Source organism: Monomorium pharaonis, chromosome 5 (assembly GCF_013373865.1).
Source record: "Monomorium pharaonis isolate MP-MQ-018 chromosome 5, ASM1337386v2, whole genome shotgun sequence".
In the NCBI taxonomy this organism is placed as follows: Eukaryota; Metazoa; Arthropoda; class Insecta; order Hymenoptera; family Formicidae; genus Monomorium; species Monomorium pharaonis.
In genome coordinates, this window is record NC_050471.1 from 11,653,968 (window position 1) to 11,676,699 (window position 22,732).

General features: G+C 32.7%; 1 protein-coding gene across 3 annotated transcripts in view; it reads left to right on the forward strand.

Moving 5' to 3' along the window:
- LOC105835178 (kinesin-like protein KIF13B) overlaps positions 1 to 22,309 on the forward strand; it is a 45,340-nt gene extending 23,031 nt beyond the window's left edge. For all 3 annotated transcript variants that reach the window (XM_036287074.1, XM_036287075.1, XM_036287076.1), the window contains 12 exons: positions 31 to 324; positions 424 to 566; positions 874 to 1,039; positions 4,851 to 4,868; positions 9,162 to 9,236; positions 10,485 to 10,630; positions 10,827 to 11,160; positions 11,239 to 11,492; positions 11,638 to 11,821; positions 11,942 to 12,142; positions 15,036 to 15,212; positions 15,281 to 22,309. In XM_036287074.1, the coding sequence (XP_036142967.1) occupies positions 31 to 324; positions 424 to 566; positions 874 to 1,039; positions 4,851 to 4,868; positions 9,162 to 9,236; positions 10,485 to 10,630; positions 10,827 to 11,160; positions 11,239 to 11,492; positions 11,638 to 11,821; positions 11,942 to 12,142; positions 15,036 to 15,212; positions 15,281 to 15,369 (2,081 nt within the window). In that variant the 3' untranslated portion in view covers positions 15,370 to 22,309. The remainder of the gene's footprint in view (positions 1 to 30; positions 325 to 423; positions 567 to 873; positions 1,040 to 4,850; positions 4,869 to 9,161; positions 9,237 to 10,484; positions 10,631 to 10,826; positions 11,161 to 11,238; positions 11,493 to 11,637; positions 11,822 to 11,941; positions 12,143 to 15,035; positions 15,213 to 15,280) is intronic.
- Positions 22,310 to 22,732: the final 423 nt, after the last annotated feature.

Consider the following 22,732-nt stretch of genomic DNA (forward strand, 5'->3'; position numbering starts at 1 on the left):
TTTTTAAATGTGTATTGTGTTCATTTTTAGCAAACGAAAGAGTGTTTCTAATTTTGAAGACTACAGTTCGCCTATCGCATCCAGCACCAATGGATCTTGTACTACGTAAAAGATTAGCTCTAAATATATACAAACGACAAAGCATTACAGATAGAATTTTCAAGAGAATTGTTCGAACTGATTGTTTGACGCAAACCGGTGTTACTTACGAGGTAGTTTCGAATATACCAAAAGCGAGCGAAGAGTTAGAAGATCGCGAGAGCTTGGCACAAATTGCTGCCAGCGGGGAAGATAATAGTTTATGCGATGGAGAAACTTATATAGGTAAATTGTGAAAAATTCTTCAAGTGTATCTCGAGTGTATCTTAATCTATATAAAGAGTATAAAAATTTAAGTATTAACATTTTCTATTAATTTTGTAGAAAAATATACTCGTGGTGTATCAGCCGTCGAAAGTATATTAACATTGGACCGATTACGACAAAGTGTCGCTATAAAAGAATTGTTACAAGCACAGGGACAACCACTGATGCGTAAGACTGCAAGTGTTCCGAATTTTTCTCAGGTATTATTATCACTTCGACAGAAAAGTGTTTTTTAAATTAATTTTATATTAGAATTTGTTTTTTTCTGCAAATGTTTTACCGCGTTTTAATATTATTGATTTGACGAATCCTTGAAAGCTTTTTTTTCCTTTTTTTTCCAAATTACTGAGATATCACAAGTAGTACTTCAAAACTTTATTTCAAGTTTTATTTCAACTTGAAAAGTGTTTCTTCTCCATTATTTTACGTGTGATATTTAATGCGCTTTTCATTTAATAAAATGTGATAAGATTTCTCAAATGAAACAATTTTCTTGGATTTTTACAGATTATGAGATTCGATATGTCAATGGATTCATTGAATGTTACTCGTTCGGAAAGTGTGACAGATCTCAATATGGAAAATGGTGTTCCGCATCCGCGACGTGCATCTATAGGCCACACAAGAAATGACGAAAACTTTATATCTGCACCACCAAAGCCATTTGGAATCGGTAAGCACATATTATTTCTATTTGAAATATTAATATGCAAGTAACATATAAACTACTGCACAAAATTAAAGGAACAAAAGTTTGAAATAGCGCTAAGTTCGTAAAAGTTGAGCAAAAAATCAGACTTTTTTATATGATGTAGTCCGAAGTGTCGACTTGACCCTTACAAAATCTCTCCGCTCCAGTAATGGGTCCAGTAGTTTTGGAGTTACGCCCCCCCTCGAAGCAACTCTCTGTCAAAAACAAAAGTTACAAGGTTGCAGTTGGAAAGATACAGAGCAATATAATGCGGAAAACGGCCAGGAAAAATTCGGAAATGGGCTAAATTGATTCTGTAAGTGTCTCTTAGAGTGTCCCTAGTGCGCCCTGAGACTCGCATCCCTTTACAATCCTGATTCGTCACCTTTTCGTTCTAACAGTGGAGACAGTGTTTTGCATCGCGTCTGTCTATCCGAGGACAACTCTCTAATACCACTCGGTTTTAAAACCGTTAAATGTCGAAGGTCCCATCCTTCCCTACCACCCCGCAAAGGTGGATTGAACAACCACCCTTAACACCAATCAGCCTCCGCTGGTGCTTCCATGCGTCCGAAAAATTCGGAAATAGGCCGAACCGCACTTGTAGAGGTCTTTGGTATTCCTCCCTGACCACGCACGATATCCACCTCTTTTAATCTCTACCTGCTACTTCTTTAATCGGCCAATGAGTCGCAGTTGCGCCAAGCTACAGATGATCGCTTCAGGGTATGACTTGCATTCGAGACAACAAAAATCCTTGTTCTCTCTCCAACCATCTTGTTTTCATCCCTTCTTTGTGTTAGATTTTCTTTCCTCTCTAGATTTTCTCTATGTGCATCTTTCTTTGCTTTTATGCTTCTTCCAGCTGACTCTTCGTCTGCGTTCTTTTTGTTTCTGATTGCTTTTTTGTTTCTCCTGAAAAGTACATTACTTTTCTGTGTATTCTTTTACATCTCTAAATTTGTTGTTTTATGTTGTTTGTGGGACAGCAAAACATTGTTAAAGCAAAACAAACAAATTGTGAACACAAATTTATTGTTCTAAGGTAATGCGTCTGTATACAAAACAAAGCAACTAAAAAACAAAACATGATTTACAAAACAAGGAAATGAGAAAACTGAAAAAAATGGAAACAAAAATAAAACACATGGTAACAAGAAAGCTGAAAACAAATGAAATTTTAACGCTCTCGTCCACCGAAATTGTTCTCTTCCTTGTCGGCGGCATGCCTTGTTTTGTGAATCATGTTTTGTTTCTTATTTGCTTTGGTTTTTGTACAAATGCATTACCTTAGAGCAATAAATTTGTGTTCATAATTTGTTTGTTTTGCTTTAACAATGTTTTGCTGTTTCACAAATAACATAAAAAACAAAAAATGTGGAAGAGATGTGAAAGAATATACGGAAAAGTAATGTGTTTTTCAGGAGAAACAAAAAAGCAATCAGAAACAAAAAAAACGCAGACAAAGAGTCAGCTGGAAAAAGCATGAAAGCAAAGAAAGATGCACATAGAGAAAATCTAGAGAAGAAAGAAAATCTAACACAAAGAAGGGATAAAAACAAGATGGCTGGAGAAAGAACAAGGATTTTTTTTGTCTCGAATGCAAGTCATGTCCTGAAGCGATCACCTGTAGCTTGGTGCAACTGCGACTCGTTGGCCGATTAAAGAAGTAACAGGTAGAGATTAAAAGAGGTGGATATCATGCGTGGTCAGGGAGGAATACCAAAGACCTCTACAGGTGCGGTTCGGCCTATTTCCGAATTTTTCGGACGCATGGAAGCACCAGCGAAAGCTGATTGGGTGTTAAGGGTGGTTGTTCAATCCACCTTTGCGGGGTGGTAGGGAAGGATGGGACTTTCGACATTTAACGGTTTTAAAACCGAGTGGTATTAGAGAATTGTCCTCGGATAGACAGACGCGATGCAAAACACTGTCTCCATTGTTAGAACAAAGAGGTGACGAATCAGGATTGAAAAGGGATACGGGTGTCAGGGCGCACTAGGAACACTTTAAGAGACACTTACAGAACCGATTTAGCCCATTTCCGAATTTTTCCTGGCCGTTTTCCGCATCAGATTGTCCTGTATCTTCCAAACTGCAACTTTGTAACTTTTGTTTTTGACAGAGAGTTGCTTCGAGGGGGGGGGGGGCATAACTCCGAAACTACCGGACCCACAGCGGGTAGACTTTGTAGAGGTCAAGTCGACACTTCAGACTACATCATATAAAAAAGTCAGATTTTTTGCTCAATTTTTATGAACTTAGCACTATTTCAAACTTTTGTTCCTTTAATTTTGTCCAGTAGGTTCATTATAGACATATATTCTATGATTTCTTAATTTTGCGTGTATAAGTGTATATACATATACACATCTTTTTATTATAATGCTGCTATTGTCGAGCAAAAATATAAAACAAGATTATTTATGAAATCATAGAAAGTAAAAAGTCATATAAGTAATGTGACACATCAATTCCTTTCATACATTCATTCGTGCACTTATTCATAAATCATTCATAATAATCCATTTCATGTCAAGCATGAGATATATTTTCAAAATATAAATTTAATAGGTATAATAAGAGCAATATTTCAAAGAAAAGTAATTTTTGTGAAAATAATCTCTGCTGGATTTAGAAATGGTCTACGCCTGATAGAAAATCGATAGGTTTTTAACTAAATTTTATTTTGGATTTTGACTATTTATACGCAAACTCGTCATATATTGAATGCAATATTTAGTTGGCTTAAGTCATCATTAAATTCTTATAAATTAATGGCTTTATTAAATTTTAATAGCATCGTGTTTAGGGACTTTAGTCTTTAGATTAAGTTTTTTTTTAAGCTAGAGCCACACTTTTCTTCACCGCCTTAATCTGCTTCGTCGAGATTTATTCAATAAAAAATCAACACTTTGTTTCTGAAATGTGGCTTATGCAGTGTTTTCGATATTTCACTTTAGCTATAACAATCACTTTTATATTTCACCCTAGTTTTAATTCAAAAGCTCCACTGTTACTTTTCATTTGATATAGAATCTGTTGATTTTGGATAATATAAATGCGTTCTGTCCATTTCTTAATATTGATTGAACTTTTGATTAACATTTTAATTGAAAGTCATATCATCTATCATTAGTATGTACCCTTTGTATGTGTCTATGATTTTTGCTCTCTTGGTCTACATTGTTAAGTATCAAATTGTGAAACTTTACAAAATGCATATAAATATATTGTGCCGAGTGAAAGATTAATGACACTACGAAAGGGTACTACTGTTTCTCATTATCTAAGATAATTGTCAATCTCATTTGAGAATATTTTGAAATTTCATTTTCATTAGTAGTAATTATAGTATATTACATTGTGGAATCTTACATTATTATAATTATAGCTTCTTCTTCGTCATACTGTTATATCATCAAGCTATGTTCAACTTGACGATTCAATTTAATCATAATTTTATTGCCTTAATATTATTGCGTAAACATATTCCCCATTATAATATATAATAATATAAAGATTCTATCGATATAATGTCAATATATCAGTCATTCGATAATAAAGAGAGTTGAACATGGTAAAGTCTACTTTCTCAGATTTGCCCTAGTATTAGCAGCTACATTTAATTGCGCTCTACCACTTGTTACAATTAAATGAAAGACTAACAAACTTTAAATAACGAACCCTACAGCAAAATTAACGAATATCAACTAATTAATGTATACAACTAATCTATTCCTCTGTTTAACACTACGTCTACTACTTCTACAACTATTTCGGCCCACGCAAGGCTCCATTCTCAACTCAGGTAAAATGGAGTCTTGATTTGATATTTAATTGATGCCACACAGGCAATGACAATTAGTACATATGTTTCGTGAGTGGTTGAGTCTGGCTGTTTTTTTTTTAAGTTTGCCTTAGTACATCAGAGATACGTTAGTCGTGATGTTCAGAAGGGAATGCGTTTTGACAACCAGTATATCGATATCTTCTCTTGTCTACGCGCCATTTATTTAGTTTAGTTGGCTCAACATAAGTTTGATGTTGCTATATCGAGGAGAGACTTAGAAATTATTAATCTTTTTTTTAATCGAAATGTGATTTCATTATACGTTATATTTCAATATTTGTTTAGTTGCATTTGCATGGATAGAATGTATTTTTTGTGTCCCTAGCATATTAGCAAGTTGTTGGTTTATTCTATTTTTCTTATTTATTTTATGTAACTGTGTGTGTGTGTGTGTGTGTGTGTGTGTGTGTGTGTGTGTGTGTGTGTGTGATATACATTGTTCACGATATACATTTTTTACGTGTAAAACAATACCAGCAGCCATTGTGCGTGTGGGTGTGAATTCATGTGTACGCGTATATTGCGCGAAGCACGACACGTGTGCACTCACACAATGCACGCACTATAGTTTTAAAAAAGCCGCTTTTTTCAAATCGCTGGAAAAAAATCAGAAAAACCGGATTTCTTTCGAAAAATTGGTTTTTTGGAAAAAATTACTGTTGTATATATGCGAACAGAAATGCCTAGCAACTAACTACACTAATTCCGAGTTTCTGAGTGTATCTTTCTCTTTCCACATGTTTTCGTATTGGAAAAAAAGACTCTGAACTAGCGCAGTTAGCCGCTTCATATATTTTTTAATTACACGCGCGCGCGCGCGTGTTGTGTTTATAATATTAGTTTTATAAAAACATTAATTCTTAAACTGCGAATAAGGTATAAGTTTTTTAAAAAAGTTATAATTTATTTTATTTAAAAAATTTTATAATGTTTTAATCTGCTTAAAACATGTAAATGCTTTTATTTTTATTTCATAAAGTTTATATATAATACGCTTTTTGTTTAAATTATAATTAGTTAGGATTTAATTTGAAAATAAAGTATATTTTAGTAAAAAATGTATGAATTATTTAAAAATATATTAATTCTGTTTTTATTTATTGTGATTTGATGTTTCCCTTGTAATTAATACTAAAAAGTACTTTAAAAACAGAAAATATATGACCAACTTTAAACTAACTCTAGTTATTTAGAAATACAAAAGTGAATGTAAATTTTACGAAAAACATATGCCAATTTTTCGACGAATTTTTCTACCCTTGTAAAAAAAACGAAAAAATCCACGGAAAAAATGAAAAAAACCGGTTTTTTTCCAAGCCTTTAAAACTATACCACGCACATACCTGCTCGCGCTGGCACGCGCGCGCACACACTACACTGTCGTTACACTATTTATCAAAATCATCGCATAGAAATCATTTTCATTTTCATATATCTATTTTCATAATAAGACGTATGATTTTTAAAATCTTGCTTTTTATAAATGTTCGGCCCAATCAAGATGATTTCTATAATCCTTAATGATTTGTTAAATGCACGCGCTAACACATATATATTTATTTGCATTTAACAAATTAATTAAAATACATAAAGTAATAAGAGAAAAAGATTGAACTATTGCATTATATGTAGAAAGTGCTGCAATGTTTCGATCTTTATCACATATATTTGTGAATGTGTCACTAAACGAGACTCTAGATAGAATGTAGAAAATTTATCGTAACATATGTGTCTAAATATTTTCTATATATAGTAATACACGTTAAGTGTGTGAGAATTGTTCTTTTTATATATTTATAAACATGATATGTGTATATATACGTCTCAGGTAGCAAGCTCATGTCATTTTGACGTCCCAAAATGGTCATTTACTGACTATTCTTGACGTCACGAAATGACGCCCTTATGACGTTAAAATGACGGTCGAATGTCACAAATTCCTGACGTCATGAAATGTACCGTATTTTGACGTCATAGAATGACGTGAACAATATGTTGTCAAAAAGATCTCTAAAAGATATCCTGTTTCTGAAAATGATAACATAAAGAGACTTCTAAAAGATAACATATAATGTCAGAATGTTAACCAATGCGTCGTTTTTTGAGAACAAAAAGATATCATGAAACTAATATCTAAAAGATTTCTTAAATTGGATATCTTTAAACTGCAACTAGAGATAAAAAAATAAAATAAAAATTTCATTTTTTTTATTATTCTTATCAACAGTACATACTAAATTTGGGACAAATTTTTATTAATTAATTAAATTTAAATTATATTATTTTATTTTACTCTTACTTGCCGCTGGTATAGGTTTTGAACCCGGGACCTTAGGATCACAAACCTTGTACTCTATCTGCTACGCCAGTTTGAATCATCGATATGGGTACTTGTTATTGTCTACATATACCTATATGTTATAAACTATCGCAATTATATTATTTTTTATAAAAGCAATTAAATTTTGCAAAACATATTAAAAATAAATAGCATTAACTTATTTACTTATTAATTTTATTGTTAAATTTAACTTTTTCCATAACCTTTATAATTTGATGGAAATTGCGATCTATTTAGCATTAAGACTTTGAAGCGTTCAAATGGTTAATTTGACCATTTTGAAATTATTTCTAAGATATCTAAATGTTTTCTTAAAAAAGTTCTCTTAAAGTTGAATATAATATGCTTATATAATATGCTTATGCCTTACGCCTTAAATCTTATTGTATAGACACCGCTTTAGACCGTGTCTAAAATACGTTTTAATGACGTCTTTATGTCCCGATTTTGGATGTGTGCTGTCTGGGAAAATAATCGTCAGATCATGACTGAAATATGACTTCGAAATGACGTCATCATGACGTCAATTTTAGGTCAAGTAAAAAAATGGTCATTTTGACGACATATGACCAGATATGACCATTTTGGGACGTCAAAATGACGTGGACTTGCTACCTGGGGTATACATACACAAATATTTTAGTTTTTATTATTATTTATACAATGCAGTTAATACTGTTAATACTGTTAATAGACATCCCTAGTAGCAAAAAACATTGGCGCAATATTGCAAAGTAGTATAAAGACAATATTCCCAATATTGGTCCAATATTGTAAAGTGGACCCTTCATCTTATTTAGCCAATTTGTCTAAGCAGAAATATTGGTTCAATATTAGTTCAGCATTGGGCTAATATTGAACCAATTGATTTTTCATATTGGACATTAATTGCATTTTAATTTGGAGCAAATATTTTATAACCAATATTGGCGTTACATTGGGAAACATTGGGAAAATATTAGACAATGCATTCCCAATATAACCAATATTTAACCAATATTAGCCAATATACTGCCAATGTATTTTGCTACTAGGGATAGCGCAGTTGTTAGTAATTAAAGATTGAAAAAATAAAATACATCTATATAAGGGAGCGGGAGAAAATAGTAAAAGTTAATATTTTATTCACATGATCCAATATTCAACTTATTATTTTATATTTTTGAAATAAATTACACAATGCATAACAAAAGCTCGATAAATATAAACTTTTTAGAGAAAGAAAACTCAGTTTAAAATCAAGAATACAAATGTAAAAATAATTGTATAAGAATAGTAGAAAGAGGAAATATTAATTATGTATGGCATGGTAAAATCATAGTTCACGATATTATAACAGTAGTAGTATATTTGAATTTCAAACGAGCTAATTATTATGATACTAATATAACAAAGTATATTTATTGTGTACATCATCGAATTATGTAATGTTTGTTAATATATTATAACAGATATACATATATGTATATATTTATCACAAAGTTCTTACTTGTCATAAAGATATAAGCGACATACAAATATATTTATATGTTTCAAACAATGTACACTTTAAATTTGTAAATGCAATGGCAAGTTATTAAAATTGTTCTTCTAATGGAGTATTTAATGCAAAGAAAATTAAAAGTGAAACTCGCACGAAATACTTATATGTCATAAACATTGATGTTTTGATTAATAGTATTGTGACATGACATATACACATAATGGACCTTTCTTATTAGAATACGCGTTAGATAATATACGTTATTTGTCTACCTGTCTCATCATCTAGTGTCTGTAGCCTGCAGGCATGGTTTGTCAATATATATTATAAGTTCATAAAAGCTGATATGAAGTTCGCCACTATGAGGAAGTAGCATTGACTAGTTCAGTGAAAGAAAAGAAGTATAATTGCATCTATCTCCTTTCAGCGAGACCAACTTTCCTGAATCTGAACCTGAATCTCAACTCATTGACACGTCTTCAACAATCTACCTCTGCCAAGTGTAGGTGACACTCGTCATCGATCATCCTTTCAGACTATTTTTCAACTAAGTCAATATTGAGAGAAAGTTATACTAGAATGATAACAATTGAAGAGAATTCTAACTTTTAATACAGTTTGAAAGGATGAACTCGGTTAACATATGTGTAGTTTGGTTTTCTTTCAACCAATTAAAAATTAGTGTAGTATATAGAAGTAGTATTTTGATTTTATTTTATTTTAAGTGTGTTTTATTTTAGGTGGTTTGTAATCATAATCACATCATTGAATTGTTATTATTGCGCTTAAAGTGCAATACGTATGTAGTACACACACACACACACGCGCGCGCGCGCGCGCGTGTGTGTGTGTAATGTTCATTAATACTTACAGTTCAGAACATTAATACTTACATCACCTGCTCATCGTGATTCATTTTTTTATTTTAAATTAAGTATATATTCTACGCTTTTATTATCCACATTATTTGATGTAAAGTGTTTAAAGCTATTAATGGTTCAAAACTATTTGACTTCGCCAAACTTAAAAATATCAATTCATACACAAATACATATATTGATAAATTAATAATAAATCGAATATAAGTGTGCGTGTATGTGTGTGTATGTGTGTGTGTGTGTGTGTGTGTGTGTGTAAAATAAATTAATGATATCACATAATAAAAATAAGCGTAGAATATATAAGATTATTGTTTTTAGTAAAAGCATGATTTTTTACATTTGTAAATGTACATCAGAACCGATCTGGCACCTTTTAATATATAGTTTTTTGTAATAGTTTGTAATAAATCCATTAGCATTCAATAATGTCTGTTAAAATAAGGATTGAAAACAAGATTATTACCTATTTTGAAAAATTAATGACAAAGTGGAATTAGAATGGCCAGATCGGCCCTGATGCTTTATATGAGAGAGAGAGAGAGAGAGAGAGAGAGAGAGAGAGAGGAGAGGAGGGAGAGAGGGAGAGGGAGAGGGCGAGGGAAGAGGGAGAGGGAGTGGAGAGGCTCGTCAGGTGCGCGGGCGCGGGAGGGTTCTTTTCGTTCGAGAGGGACTGCAGGATCGCGGGAGTGCCAGGGAGGCGGTTGCGAGTTCAGAGGGACGAGGAGAGGCGAGAGGGAGCATGGGGCGCGGGATGCGGAGAGGGAAGGAGAGCGAGAGAAGAGACGAATGAGAGAGAGCTGAGAATCGAGATCGAGAGAGAGAGAGTTATTATCAATGGCGTATTATCATTTTAATCGCATTGGTTGTAGCATCTCCGAATATGGTCAGCAGTAAATTGGGTCCCCGTATGACTACATTACACGAGGAAAATGTAGGGAACCAAGCATCTACTCCTATCAATGATGATGACGAAGAGAAAAGCGACGCCGATTATTCTGAATATGAGGTATATCAGGTAGTGCATATTTAGAATGAAATATATTGTTCTTTGAACCACAATAAAAAGAGAATACGTTAAATTATACCTACGATACTTGGATTGTTGCATCAATTATTTGTGATGCAACTACTAAGTGGAATCAGTTATACTTTATAATGTATAATTGTAATCATATATGAATTAAGGCTGCATAACATGTATTTGTGTTTAGGCTCCACCGAAACCAGCAAAGCCACTAACTTCCTCACGCACGTTGGATTCTCTGATCGAACTACAATCGACGAAGATCAATACGCCAAGTATGAGTAGTAGCGGATACGGTTCTCAGGCTGTTTCCACTACAAATTTAACATCAGAAGATTCCATTTCTGTCAAGTCCATCAGCGTAGATGAGACTCCAGATTTCGAATATCGAAATCTTCTCGATAGCAAGAAACCCGAGAAAATGGACAGTTCACTCGTTGAAGAAACACCTGAGGAGTACTTGTGTGAAATAAATTCTGCATTGGATAACTTGAACATCTCACAAAGCGCTTGCACGGAAGGTCAGTTATGGCTGCTACGAAACAGTTGTTAGATGTCAATATTATTTTATTGCAAATATAAAGCTTTTTCTCTTATAGGACATACCAGAAAAAATTTAGAAGAAATAAGAACATATGTGGATACCGATATCGATAGTCCAGTTTCTTCTACAAAAAGTGAAACTGAAACTCACAGCAACATGTTTCACGTCGAGATTCAAAGAAAAATTACACACGATCAAATTATCAGTGATAGAAAAAATGAGATGGAAATCAGTCAGACGTCCAATTCGGGAGATGATAGTCCTATGGAGGGGACTTCGATTGTACATACCAAACTGCCACCTGGCAAGGTGAGTATTGTATATTTTACGTGTTATATTTTACATAATAAGAGAAAAAGAGAAGAAAAAATTAATTTTGTAAAAAAAAACGCGAAAACACAAAGATATTTTTTCTGGGCAAACATTGATAAATAATTCATGTTTAATTGGTTAGGTCATGCGAAGAAGAAAGTCTTCTAACGGTACAGGAAGGCCTACCAGTTCACAGCACAGAGCTTCGTTTCCTATGGTCCGTCCACAACTTTCTGAGAGTAAGGCTGCAGTACATTTGGAGCAAACGCTACAACCTAATATGTCATATGAAAATGGCGATAATAGCTCTTCGGAGAGAATTGATGGTATAGCAATTTAAGCAATTAGTTTTGACAATTTTTTATATATTTTTCAATAATGTTTATTTTTTTAAGAGATTAAATATTATTCTTTATTTTTGTACTTTAACAAAATTTCTTTTGCAGCGGATGATATTAACGATAAAAGTTCAGCGTTTGGTTCAAGGCACGATTTAACTCGAATGGAAACTCCTCTACCAGACTGGATTGTCGTTGGTGAATCAGTTTTAGTTCGCCCTTATAGTTATTCCGGAGTTATAGCATACGTTGGTCCCACAGAGTTTGCATCGGGAACGTGGATAGGAGTTGAACTTGATGCTCCAACTGGTATGAGACTCTCCCTCTCTCTCATTTGTTTTCTTACTACCCAATTATTTAATCGCAAATTATATTGTTACTTTTACTATATTTTTATTCTTCTCTTCCTAATATTGTACAACTTTAATTTTCATCTTTAATTTTTATTTTTTTTTGTTTTAATTTTTTATTAAAGGGCTACATATACCTACCCAGATAGTACAGTTTCTTCTTAAAGAATTCATAAAGTAGTCTTCCTTTCTGAACAGTAATTCCTCAGGAATTCATAGAAGAATACTTCTATGTAGGAAGTTACATGCACCATGATTCGAATTCCTCAGAACTTCTTAAAGTATTCATATAGAATTATTTGTTGGAATTCCTCAGAACTTCTTAAAGTATTCATTAGAACTTCTCCAAGTGGATATTTCAAACAGAATTAAAAAAAATTTTTTCCGGATTTCTGATAATTGTTCCGATTTTTATAATTGGAACGTTTCTCAGAAAAATTTAAAAAATGAAAAATTCTGGTTAATTTAGAAAATTTTTAAATATTTCTATTAAATATTTTTTTAAGAGTTTCTGAGTATTGAAAAAAACTTGAACAAAAAATAAAAAAGTCTAATTATTTCTACGGTAATTTTGTAAGAGGAAGACTATACCATGTTTCAGTCAAGCTACCAGTCGTACCTGTTAAAGCATGTTTAATCTCTGTACCTAAAAAAACGGTCACCCATCCAAGTGTCAACCATCGTTGACGTTGCTTGACTTCGAAGATCGTACGCATCCTAACGCTTCGTGATGATCCATGAACACTTCTTGTTTATGCATACATATTTGTTATAGATTATTACAATAGATGTTGTCAGAAGGATGAAACATATGTATAATTAACACAAACGAGGATGAATGTTGCATCATGCACATATATCATGCGTGAAACGGAACGCGACACTTTGTCGTTGCAGATCAGCACGCTCTTAAATTGTATATTAATTGGTTTGTTAATTATATATAGCGTATTTCGTGTATAAAAGTATAAATTAGCATTTATGAAGCGATATATAATTGTAAAAATGAGATTATCCAAACATTCGAGTAATTTCTGATGAATACTCAAAGTATTCCAATAAATCGCGAGGTATTCATTGCAATAAACTCTTAAGGAATATTTCAATGTGAACTAATTGTAGCTAATTCTTCAAGAATTCTTCATATATTTATTTTTCTACTTCTGCAAGTATTCTTTAAAATGACTTTTCTATGAATACTCTAAATATTCCAAATAATAAATCGCGAGGTATTCATTACAATGAACTCTTAAGGAATACTTCAATATGAACTAATTGTGGCTAATTCCTTAAGAATTCTTTATGTATTAATTTTTCTATTTCTGCAAACATTCTTTAAAATGACTTCTTTATGAATTTCTGTTCATCTCTGTGCTATCTGGGTAGAGACGTAAAAAAATAGGCCTTTTTCTTGATTTTTTTTTTTGAAACGTAATGTATGTAATTAATCTTAGTTTTCTTTACTTTAAAATACATTCTTAAAATATGTTTCAAAATAAATTTGAACTAAAAATATTTAAAAATGGCGAAGATATTATCCTCGCAAGACCTTGTTGAAAAAAGGTGCACCGCGATACCAATTACAGTTCGTACAGGACTTATCTGAAACAAACCAGCCTAGAATTTTCTTAAACTGTATGAAATTATCTAGTCTTTATCGTGCCCAATTTTTAAAATATCGATTTTTGGCAAAATGGCGGCCGTTTAAAGAAAAAAAGCGATTTTTTAGGATAAAAATCGGCCGTTTTCTTAACTGTAAAAAAATAAGGGCTCTAAATTATAAGGGCTCTAAAAGAAACCGCTATGATAAAGACTGCCTTTTTTGATGTAGATTAAGCCCTCCAAATTTTAAGTAAATCGGTCCAGCCATTTTCGAGATATTTTTGGTACGCGTTTTGAAAACATGGTTTCGAGAAAAACGCGTTTAAAGTTTGACATTTGGTTAAAACGTAGATAATTTTTTTTCAAACTTACATGGAGTCCTCCACTCCAGGGCCATACAGTGAACCCTCCCCAGATGTAGCGGCATCAAAGGCTTCAATCCTAGTTTGCCGGCGTAATATTTTTGCGTAAGCTACCTGTTACGAAGGATTAGGGCGTGCCCGTCGCGCTCCAGCGTCGTCGAACGCGCTTAGACCTTTCTCGCTATATCTCCGACAATTTTCAAGGAATCACTTTGAAACTTGCAGGGGATATTCTCAAGACCTTTTACTACTTACAGACCTATATACTACTTTTCAAATATGCAAAAAATGAAAAATGCATTTTTTCAAAATTGCTAGGTGTATGTAGCCTCTTAATCTTTTATTTTTATTGTTCTATTATTTTTTATTTATCTGTTATTTCTTTTCTGTATTATTATTATTATTATTATCATCATCATCTATATCTTTTTATTTGTTCTTAGAGGGTTTGTTCTCTAGAATGTTAATAAACGCTCTGTCTTTTTCTTTCTGAAAGTAAGGGCCTAAACACAATGCCAGGCAACATGCAATAGGAACAGAAATAATGAAAGAGAAAGAGAGAAAGGATCTTCTCTCTTTCTCTATTTCCTATTCCTATTGCCTGTTGCCTGGCATTGTGTGATGACCTTAAGGCTCCTTATTTTTTGACATTATACTTAATTTGTCTGTTTCCTAAAATCATAATTTGATATATTTAGTATGTAAGTGTATTGGATGTAAATAGTGTTTAAGGAGACCTTATCACAGAGTATCCCATGATATTTATTGGACATTCTGAAACAAGGTCTTCTTAAGCGCGCATTACTTACAACCAAATATCGATCAATCTCTTCAAAACTCTAGACTTTTTAACTATATTTTAAATATGTTCATATTTTATTGTTATAGGCAAGAACGATGGTGCTGTCAATGGCCATAGATATTTCACATGTCGATCCAAATGTGGTATATTTGTTAAAATGGATAAACTAATTCAAGACAGACGAGGAAGAGCGCTTAGAAGCTATACCAAGCAAGACTCTACACCAGCACCATCTGCATCAATGCGCAGGAGTGTTAGCAAAGGTAATTTTGCATCGATGTTATAATCGATTCAAATACGTTGCTATTAAAATGACATTGATGTCTTTTAGGCGAAGGATTACATTCCTTGCACCGAAGTCGCAGTCGAGGAGAAGGCCTCTCTACTACAGGTATACGTTCTTTTCCACGTGGCAAGTAAACGGATCAAACACTGCTTCACCATTACTTCGTGTTAATAAAATCACGACATAAATATCCTAATTGCTACATGCCTATATGATATATGTAACAGCAATGTTTCAGTCCTTTAGACATAGGGCAGCTATTGATTATTGAGGTTACTATAAAATAATATTTCAAACATTAAGTAATTAATGTGTACTACACACAAAGCATGGGATATTTTCGACTTGTCGTGTCCTATGAGCAGCGTTTCAACTTCGCTACTTGATTAGGGAGTAGGGAAGTAGGGGGTAGAGGGGTTAGCATAATTATCGCCATGTATTGAAAGTCAGTTGCGACGCTTATTGACTTAGGAGCATTCCAAGTTTACTTTAACGACTGGTGTTACGAACCATTTATATTTTATGCCAGAGGAAGGCAATATACTCTGCGATTTAATTGTACATTCTAAACTAATCAAAAGTCAGCAGGACATCTTTCTTTTATTCTCGATATTTCAAGTACACTGATAATTACAACTTGATGTACATATTCCACGTTAATGATATTTTGTATTTATGAAATCGATCGACACAATAGATGCGATAATAATATACCGATTAAATCTTGTCGTTTTTACAAATCATTGGACGAATACACTTTCCAAAATTACCATATGGTAATTTATAGGCCGGAAAAGTGCCCAATGAAAAGACAAATGTCGGAAAACATTTTGCATATATATATTTTACCGCGTTATGTAGATTATTTAAAGATTTTATATGTATACAATTGTTTCATATATTGTATTTTTTAGCGCGATTTGTTAAGTTCCTTTTTACTGTAATATACATTTCTTGTCCCATCTCATATAAACATGACACCTTAATTTATATATTGCATTTTAACTGCACCTTGCATTTTTGGAGATTGCAAATTGATTCTTTAAGGACTTTGTTAATTAATTTAAGAAACAAATTGCAAGTCCAACAATACAATCTAATAGAGTTGCAATATTAAGTTTGTAGGCTTAAATAGTAGAAACGAAATAAATGAGCTTGTTTTATTGCATTAGTTGCATACGATTATATTCATCCAAGTTTTTTTTATAAATACTAGGCTTATCTACATCATTTCGCTTTATTCACGCACATTATTTACATACCTTTAATGAACGATGATTGATATTTTATATCTTATAACGTGATTCGTTTGTTAACGAATTTTTTCCACTGGGAGCATCAATTTTATTTTGGAAATCATTACATACGTAATCACGTGAAATCAAATGTCGAAAATTACTATATCTTTCTCTTAATTCATGAAACACAGATTGTGTCGTAAAATAATATGAAAGACAAAAAGTAAGCAATTAACATTTAAGATAACTTATACATCGCCCAAATTGTGAAAACATCTCCTGTCCAATTAGAACAATACTTATATATATTACTAATAATGAGTATATTACTGTATGTGTAATATTTATGGATTATAATATAATAATAATAATAATAATAATAATAATAATAATAATATAATCGCTACGGCGCAACGTTTCCTTATCGTGGCAGACAATCTCCCCAGTTTTATGTACGTGAATAACAATAACTCTGCGAAAAGGAAACCTTGCAACCAGCGGTATCTGTCCATTTTTAGTAATCGAGATTGTTGAGAAAGAAACAAATATATTGAGAGAGTCCACGTGTCACAGTGATACTACATTATTACCCGGCGTAACGTTATTAAATTCTTGAGTAATTTTCAATCACTACACGTCTTCTTGAGATAGTACAATTGACACTTGCATTCCTGAACGCGAACAATGTGATAGGAAAAATCCGATAAATCATACACAATTTCCACTATATATTGATACGTTGTCGATCAATTCTTGAATAATGTTTTTCTGAATTTTCTTTATAAGGCAATTATATCTAGAGTAATGTTCTTTTTCACACAAACCCGCAGAGAAACAACATGAAAGATAATATAAATAAAATGGAAACGAAAGATAATGTAACGGAAAGAGCATCGACGATAATCTCGAACAAAGACAAGTGATCAGTGTTTAAGTATCTATATTTTTTTTTTACGTTGTCGGGAAAAACAATGTTCGAAAAGCTAAAATGGAGCATTTAGCGTTGAGAGAGAGAGCTTACACAGCCTATTCCATCCCGCAATAAGACAATGTCCATTTTTACCGTTACAATTGTCTAAAGATAATCGTTCACGCTATACTTTGTACCCTAAATGACTCTAGAATATATTTTCGACCAATCGGTTTTACGAATACCTTTCTAGAAGACTTCCGAGTTTAATATTATCCGCGATCGCTGCGAATGACATTGCGCTCACGGTCCAAGTTCCAAAGGGTCGTACAGGAGGGTCCATAATTTAAACTGAGTCTCCTAACTATGGCTGTGAAATCAATCGATATTTTGCTGTTCACGCTGCTCCCTCGTTTTTATCCTCGTGTTCAAATATCATACGCGTTACGAGCATCAAATTATACACTCTTTCTTGTGGCTCCATTAAAATGCGTATTACGAATATTAACGAAATTGCGAAACAAACGCGCGTTTCTCGAACAGCCGATTAATTACGTAAACTGTTCGTCGACGCAATCATTGAACATAAACGCGCTTTTAACGAAGGGTACAGCTTGAGAGCAGTTTGTTTTTGATCGCGTTTTTCTGTGACAACATCAAGAGATACGCGAGCAAAAAAATATGTAAAAGCGCATTGAACAAATTTAAAGATCGCGTCGATAAGACGATCGAAGAGGATCATTTTTATAACAAAAGGAATAATGTCATTGACGTTGATGTTTACAATTTGTAGCGATGCAATTGTGTTTTTTCAATATTCAAAGCCTTTCGACATTAACCTTGTAATATTTTATATGTCACGTTAAACCACCACCAACTATGTTTTGTCATAATAATATAAAATTATGCGACACTTGATTGTTCATCTTGGATTACTGGAGCGATTCAATCCTCGCGAGTGTCTTGTCGCGACAGATCGTGTTTGTCAGCGGCCACGCTTCATTATCGTCAATTAAGGAAAAAGTACGAGAGTATGTAGGTATAATATTGAATTCGGAACTCTTCTAAACCATGTCACAGTAAGACTGTTCGAACGGTCATGCTGATGTAAAACCCACATGTGTATATGTATGTACAACGTAAGCCTCGAGATTGGTAATTATATTTTAATGTAATGTATAAAAAAAAGAAGAAGAAAGAGGAAAATAACGGACAAAGTATGCGTGCAAAGAAACAGTGGCAAAACACTCGTACGTTTACCGACACAATAATGTAAGAAAAATGAATAAAGTGAGCACCGTGCTTCGTCTCTCCTCCTCGTTTATTCTAGCCACGTTAAGTAGATATTGTATTTATCGCTACGACATCATACACACGTTAGAGTCACGACAACTTTCACGCGTTCAACTTGATGTAATTAAATAGGATTGTCAACCCGCGATGTCAAATATGAGCTGTCATTCTCATTGTTTCAAAAATTCGCTAGAGACAACACCTGATATTGTATCCGTTTGATCCACTCTGATTCTATACACTAGTATTCTGTAAACATCCATGAATGAACTCGCATCTTCCTCTTCGAGAAAGTCCAAGTCATTGATTGGATAGATTGACTGATTAATGATATACGTTAGCTGCGTTAAACGGTTGTTTTTTCGCCTCAAATCGAGTTGACGCACATCACAAAAATATATTCTAATACAAATGTATCAAAATTGAACTTCACGTTGACGTAGCTCCGTTGAAAACGAAGAATCAGCCTTGTATAGTGTGTCGCGCGGATCAAACGGAAACTTGGACACTCTAAACCTGCGAATCTTCGAATCGATCCTATTTCCGTCTACTTCGCCAAATATTTGCACTAGGAGAGAAAAAGGATTCGGTGTAAAGTCCAAATGCGAAATCATACGGCAAATGATGCGATAGTAGATAGTTTTAGTCGATCGATAATTTTACGCTATATAAGTGTAAATCTTCTGCCGGAAATAACGAACGATTCAGTCGATACTAGATAATAAGGATTTCGGGAATTCTTTGTAGATCGATAGGATGCACTGTGTCGTTTGATCTGTCGGTTGTAGATAACCGGAAATAGGAAAGCCTATTTTTGCATCGTGTGATTAAAGAAAAAAAAAGCTGGTTTATATTTACTGAATACGCATTTGGATGGTGTGTTATAAAGTTCCAAACTATATAAAAATAACTTGTAGGATGTTAATCGTCAATGATTCGTATAACAGTGATTCATATAATATAAAAATTTAATTTATGAATATGCTTATTACCTATTTCTTCTTACAGGCTTTCGCAGTCTTCTGTGTAAATAATCATTTTTATATATTTATCATTATTTTATTATTTTATAATTTTGACTGATTCTCGATTAATCGCTAGAGAAAGATCTCTTACAATTTATATTGCGTAAATACGTACAAATTACAATTGCTTTAAAACACCTTAAATAATTAATTAGTCATTGCGTTATACAATATGTAAAGCGATATCGATCAACTATCGAATCTGGAAGGTATCACGATGTAACGGAAGATCGTTCTCGAGTATCACAATCGCATAAGTATAATCGTATAAAAATCTACTCTGTACTTGTATACTTAGCGCATATAAATAGCGCCACAATAATTTTTCGGCGTCATTAACATTACATCGGTATAAAAGGGGTAGTCAACGTGTTTTGCGGCACGAAAATGTAACTCTCGTCGTGAGAGAAGTATTTGTAAAACACAAATTAATTCTGATATGTTTATTACATTATATTTAAAATATATCTCAAATCAAATAATTCTTACACTATCAAATAAACGTACGATTGTACGAAGGTACAGCTGTGAGCAAAGCGCGAATCGACCAGAGATGCGTGTATAACACATAAAGTGAGAAAGACCGCAGTAAGTGACATTTATTTCGGCATTATGTCTAGCAATTTGAGTCGTATTATTGTCGATTCAACAAAATCTAAATTTCAATATTTAGGATATAGATAGCGTTTCAACTAGTAAGTACCTCGGAGTGTACTTGGGAACGAAGAAGGGGGTGAAAGGTGGAAAGAGGAAAGGGGAGGGTGGGAGGAAGGATAGTCCTGGCATAATATTTAGTGTTTACTTCTCTGAATGTTTGCATGGAATATTCTGTAATCACGATCCATTTGACGACATGTACTACGAAAATTGATAACGTTTTTAAATTTTTCCTGATATTTTTGTGATATTTTCTGACAAAGTATGAAAAGTATGAAAAGTCACGACTCAAGTGTGACGACTCAAGTGTAAATTATATTTTTACGGGTTAGCAAAATTTGTCTCGTCTCGATGAAATCAATAAAATTGCATATGATATGAATGTTTCATACAAGTAGGCTTTATTTGAATTAATTTGAGAATTATAAGATAAATCTCTGATAGATTTTTTCTTTTATTCTTTTGTGCTTATTCAATCAGTATCAAAGTGTACAGTTAGTACATTTATTTCGAGACGTTTAGAAGTGCTAAGTTTGCGATTCAATTAGGGCAACGCGTTTCGCTGTTTAAGGATTAAACGGCAGACTAAAAAATATTCGCGCAATATTATTCTTACGTGTCACACGCGTCATACGCGTCGCACACTAGGAGCATAGATATACATGCACATTCAGTCATACGCGTACGCACTAGAGGCATGTCTGCTTTAGCAGCACTCGAGAAGAAAAGGCAAAAGTAAAATAAAGAAAATATAATTAGCGAGTATATTTCATGTAACACTCCTTCTAATTCAAATGAAAGCCATTCATTCTTTTTGTAGCTATAGTAAGCATTGTTACTTGAGCGATTATCATCCTTCGTCGCGAAAGCAAGAGTGCACTTTTCGATCTCATAGGCCAAGAGCTAATTATTGTTATTATTAACGAAGAATAGAACTGTGTCAAGTCAAGGGATGATTATTGTGTAATAGTATTATTTTATAAGCAGTCAATAATATTAATATTCAAGTAAGCTAAACGCCGTATATCACCTCTTTCTCCGAAATCCTCCCCGTTTGTAAAGAAGTCGTATTTATTTCATAAGCTCATTTTCAGGTCAGAGAGTACCTATAACTCTATTGTTAAATAATATACATACCGCAATATACATGCATATAGAAGCTGATGCAGGTATCTTTTAAACGATAAGGTGTGTACATTTTAATTTTTATGAACATAATAAAAATATAATTTAATGTTCTAAATGTGTGCGATTTTACATGGTCGGACTTTGCTCACATCCGTTTGCAAATCCGATAATAATATTTATCCCGTTCGTGATTATAACAAATCAATATTTAGTTCTAAGATACGGATATGAATATACATACATATATTAAGTTATACGTTATTACGTAGTTATTATAATTTCTACAGTGAAATTACACGTGTTCTTAATTTCTTTAGTTACGTTTACGTAATTTTTTAGAATGCTTTGGTAATAACGGCAAATACACAGTTACATTAGTTATATTCTTTTATATCACAGCGAATTATTGTCCATGAATGTGTGATTTTAAAAGTTTATTTATAAAATTAAAATTATCTATTTATCTTTTAGAACAAAGTGATATTCGCATTAAGAAATAAACATAGTAACAAGAGTATGTTGAACATTAATTGAATTAATTAATTGCACGACTAAGATTTAATTGAAAAAAATGTGTACATTCTATTTTTAACACAATTTTAGTAACCTCCCTCCTCCTCTCCCACTTGTTACGTACAAATCTAATTAATTAACATCATCATCATTATCGTTATCAGTATCATTATTGTCATCGTCATCATTATTGTCATTATTATATTGTTGTTGTTATTGTTATTATTATTATTACTATTATTATTATATGTTTGCATTTTGCGCTTTATTGTATGTTTCGATGTGTGATAATAAATAACTCGGCGGAAACTATGTTACAAGTATTTTTTCCTTGACCTTGTAGCACTAAATTGCATTGGAAAAAATTACATTACACTTAGGGAGAAAAACAAAAAATAAACTGAATTGTAAAAATCATTGATTATTATTAGTACAAACGTAAGTATAAATTTGAGTATACATAATTTTTATTCGATATTATTGGCCAATTTTAATTTATAAATTAATGAAAATTGTTTTAAAAAATCTCGCCGTTTGTTGCGTAGAAAATTTTTTGAGTCTAATTAATTTGAAGAATATATTAAGGTATCGTATAATGACGGATGGTACCCTATATTTGCATGACAAACAAGTGTGCGTGTGTGCGTGTATTATTAGGCCATACAGGCTTTGATGTAGTGTGTAGTCATCTAATTTAAATATAATGGAATGACTCCTGCAGGAATGTTGGTGA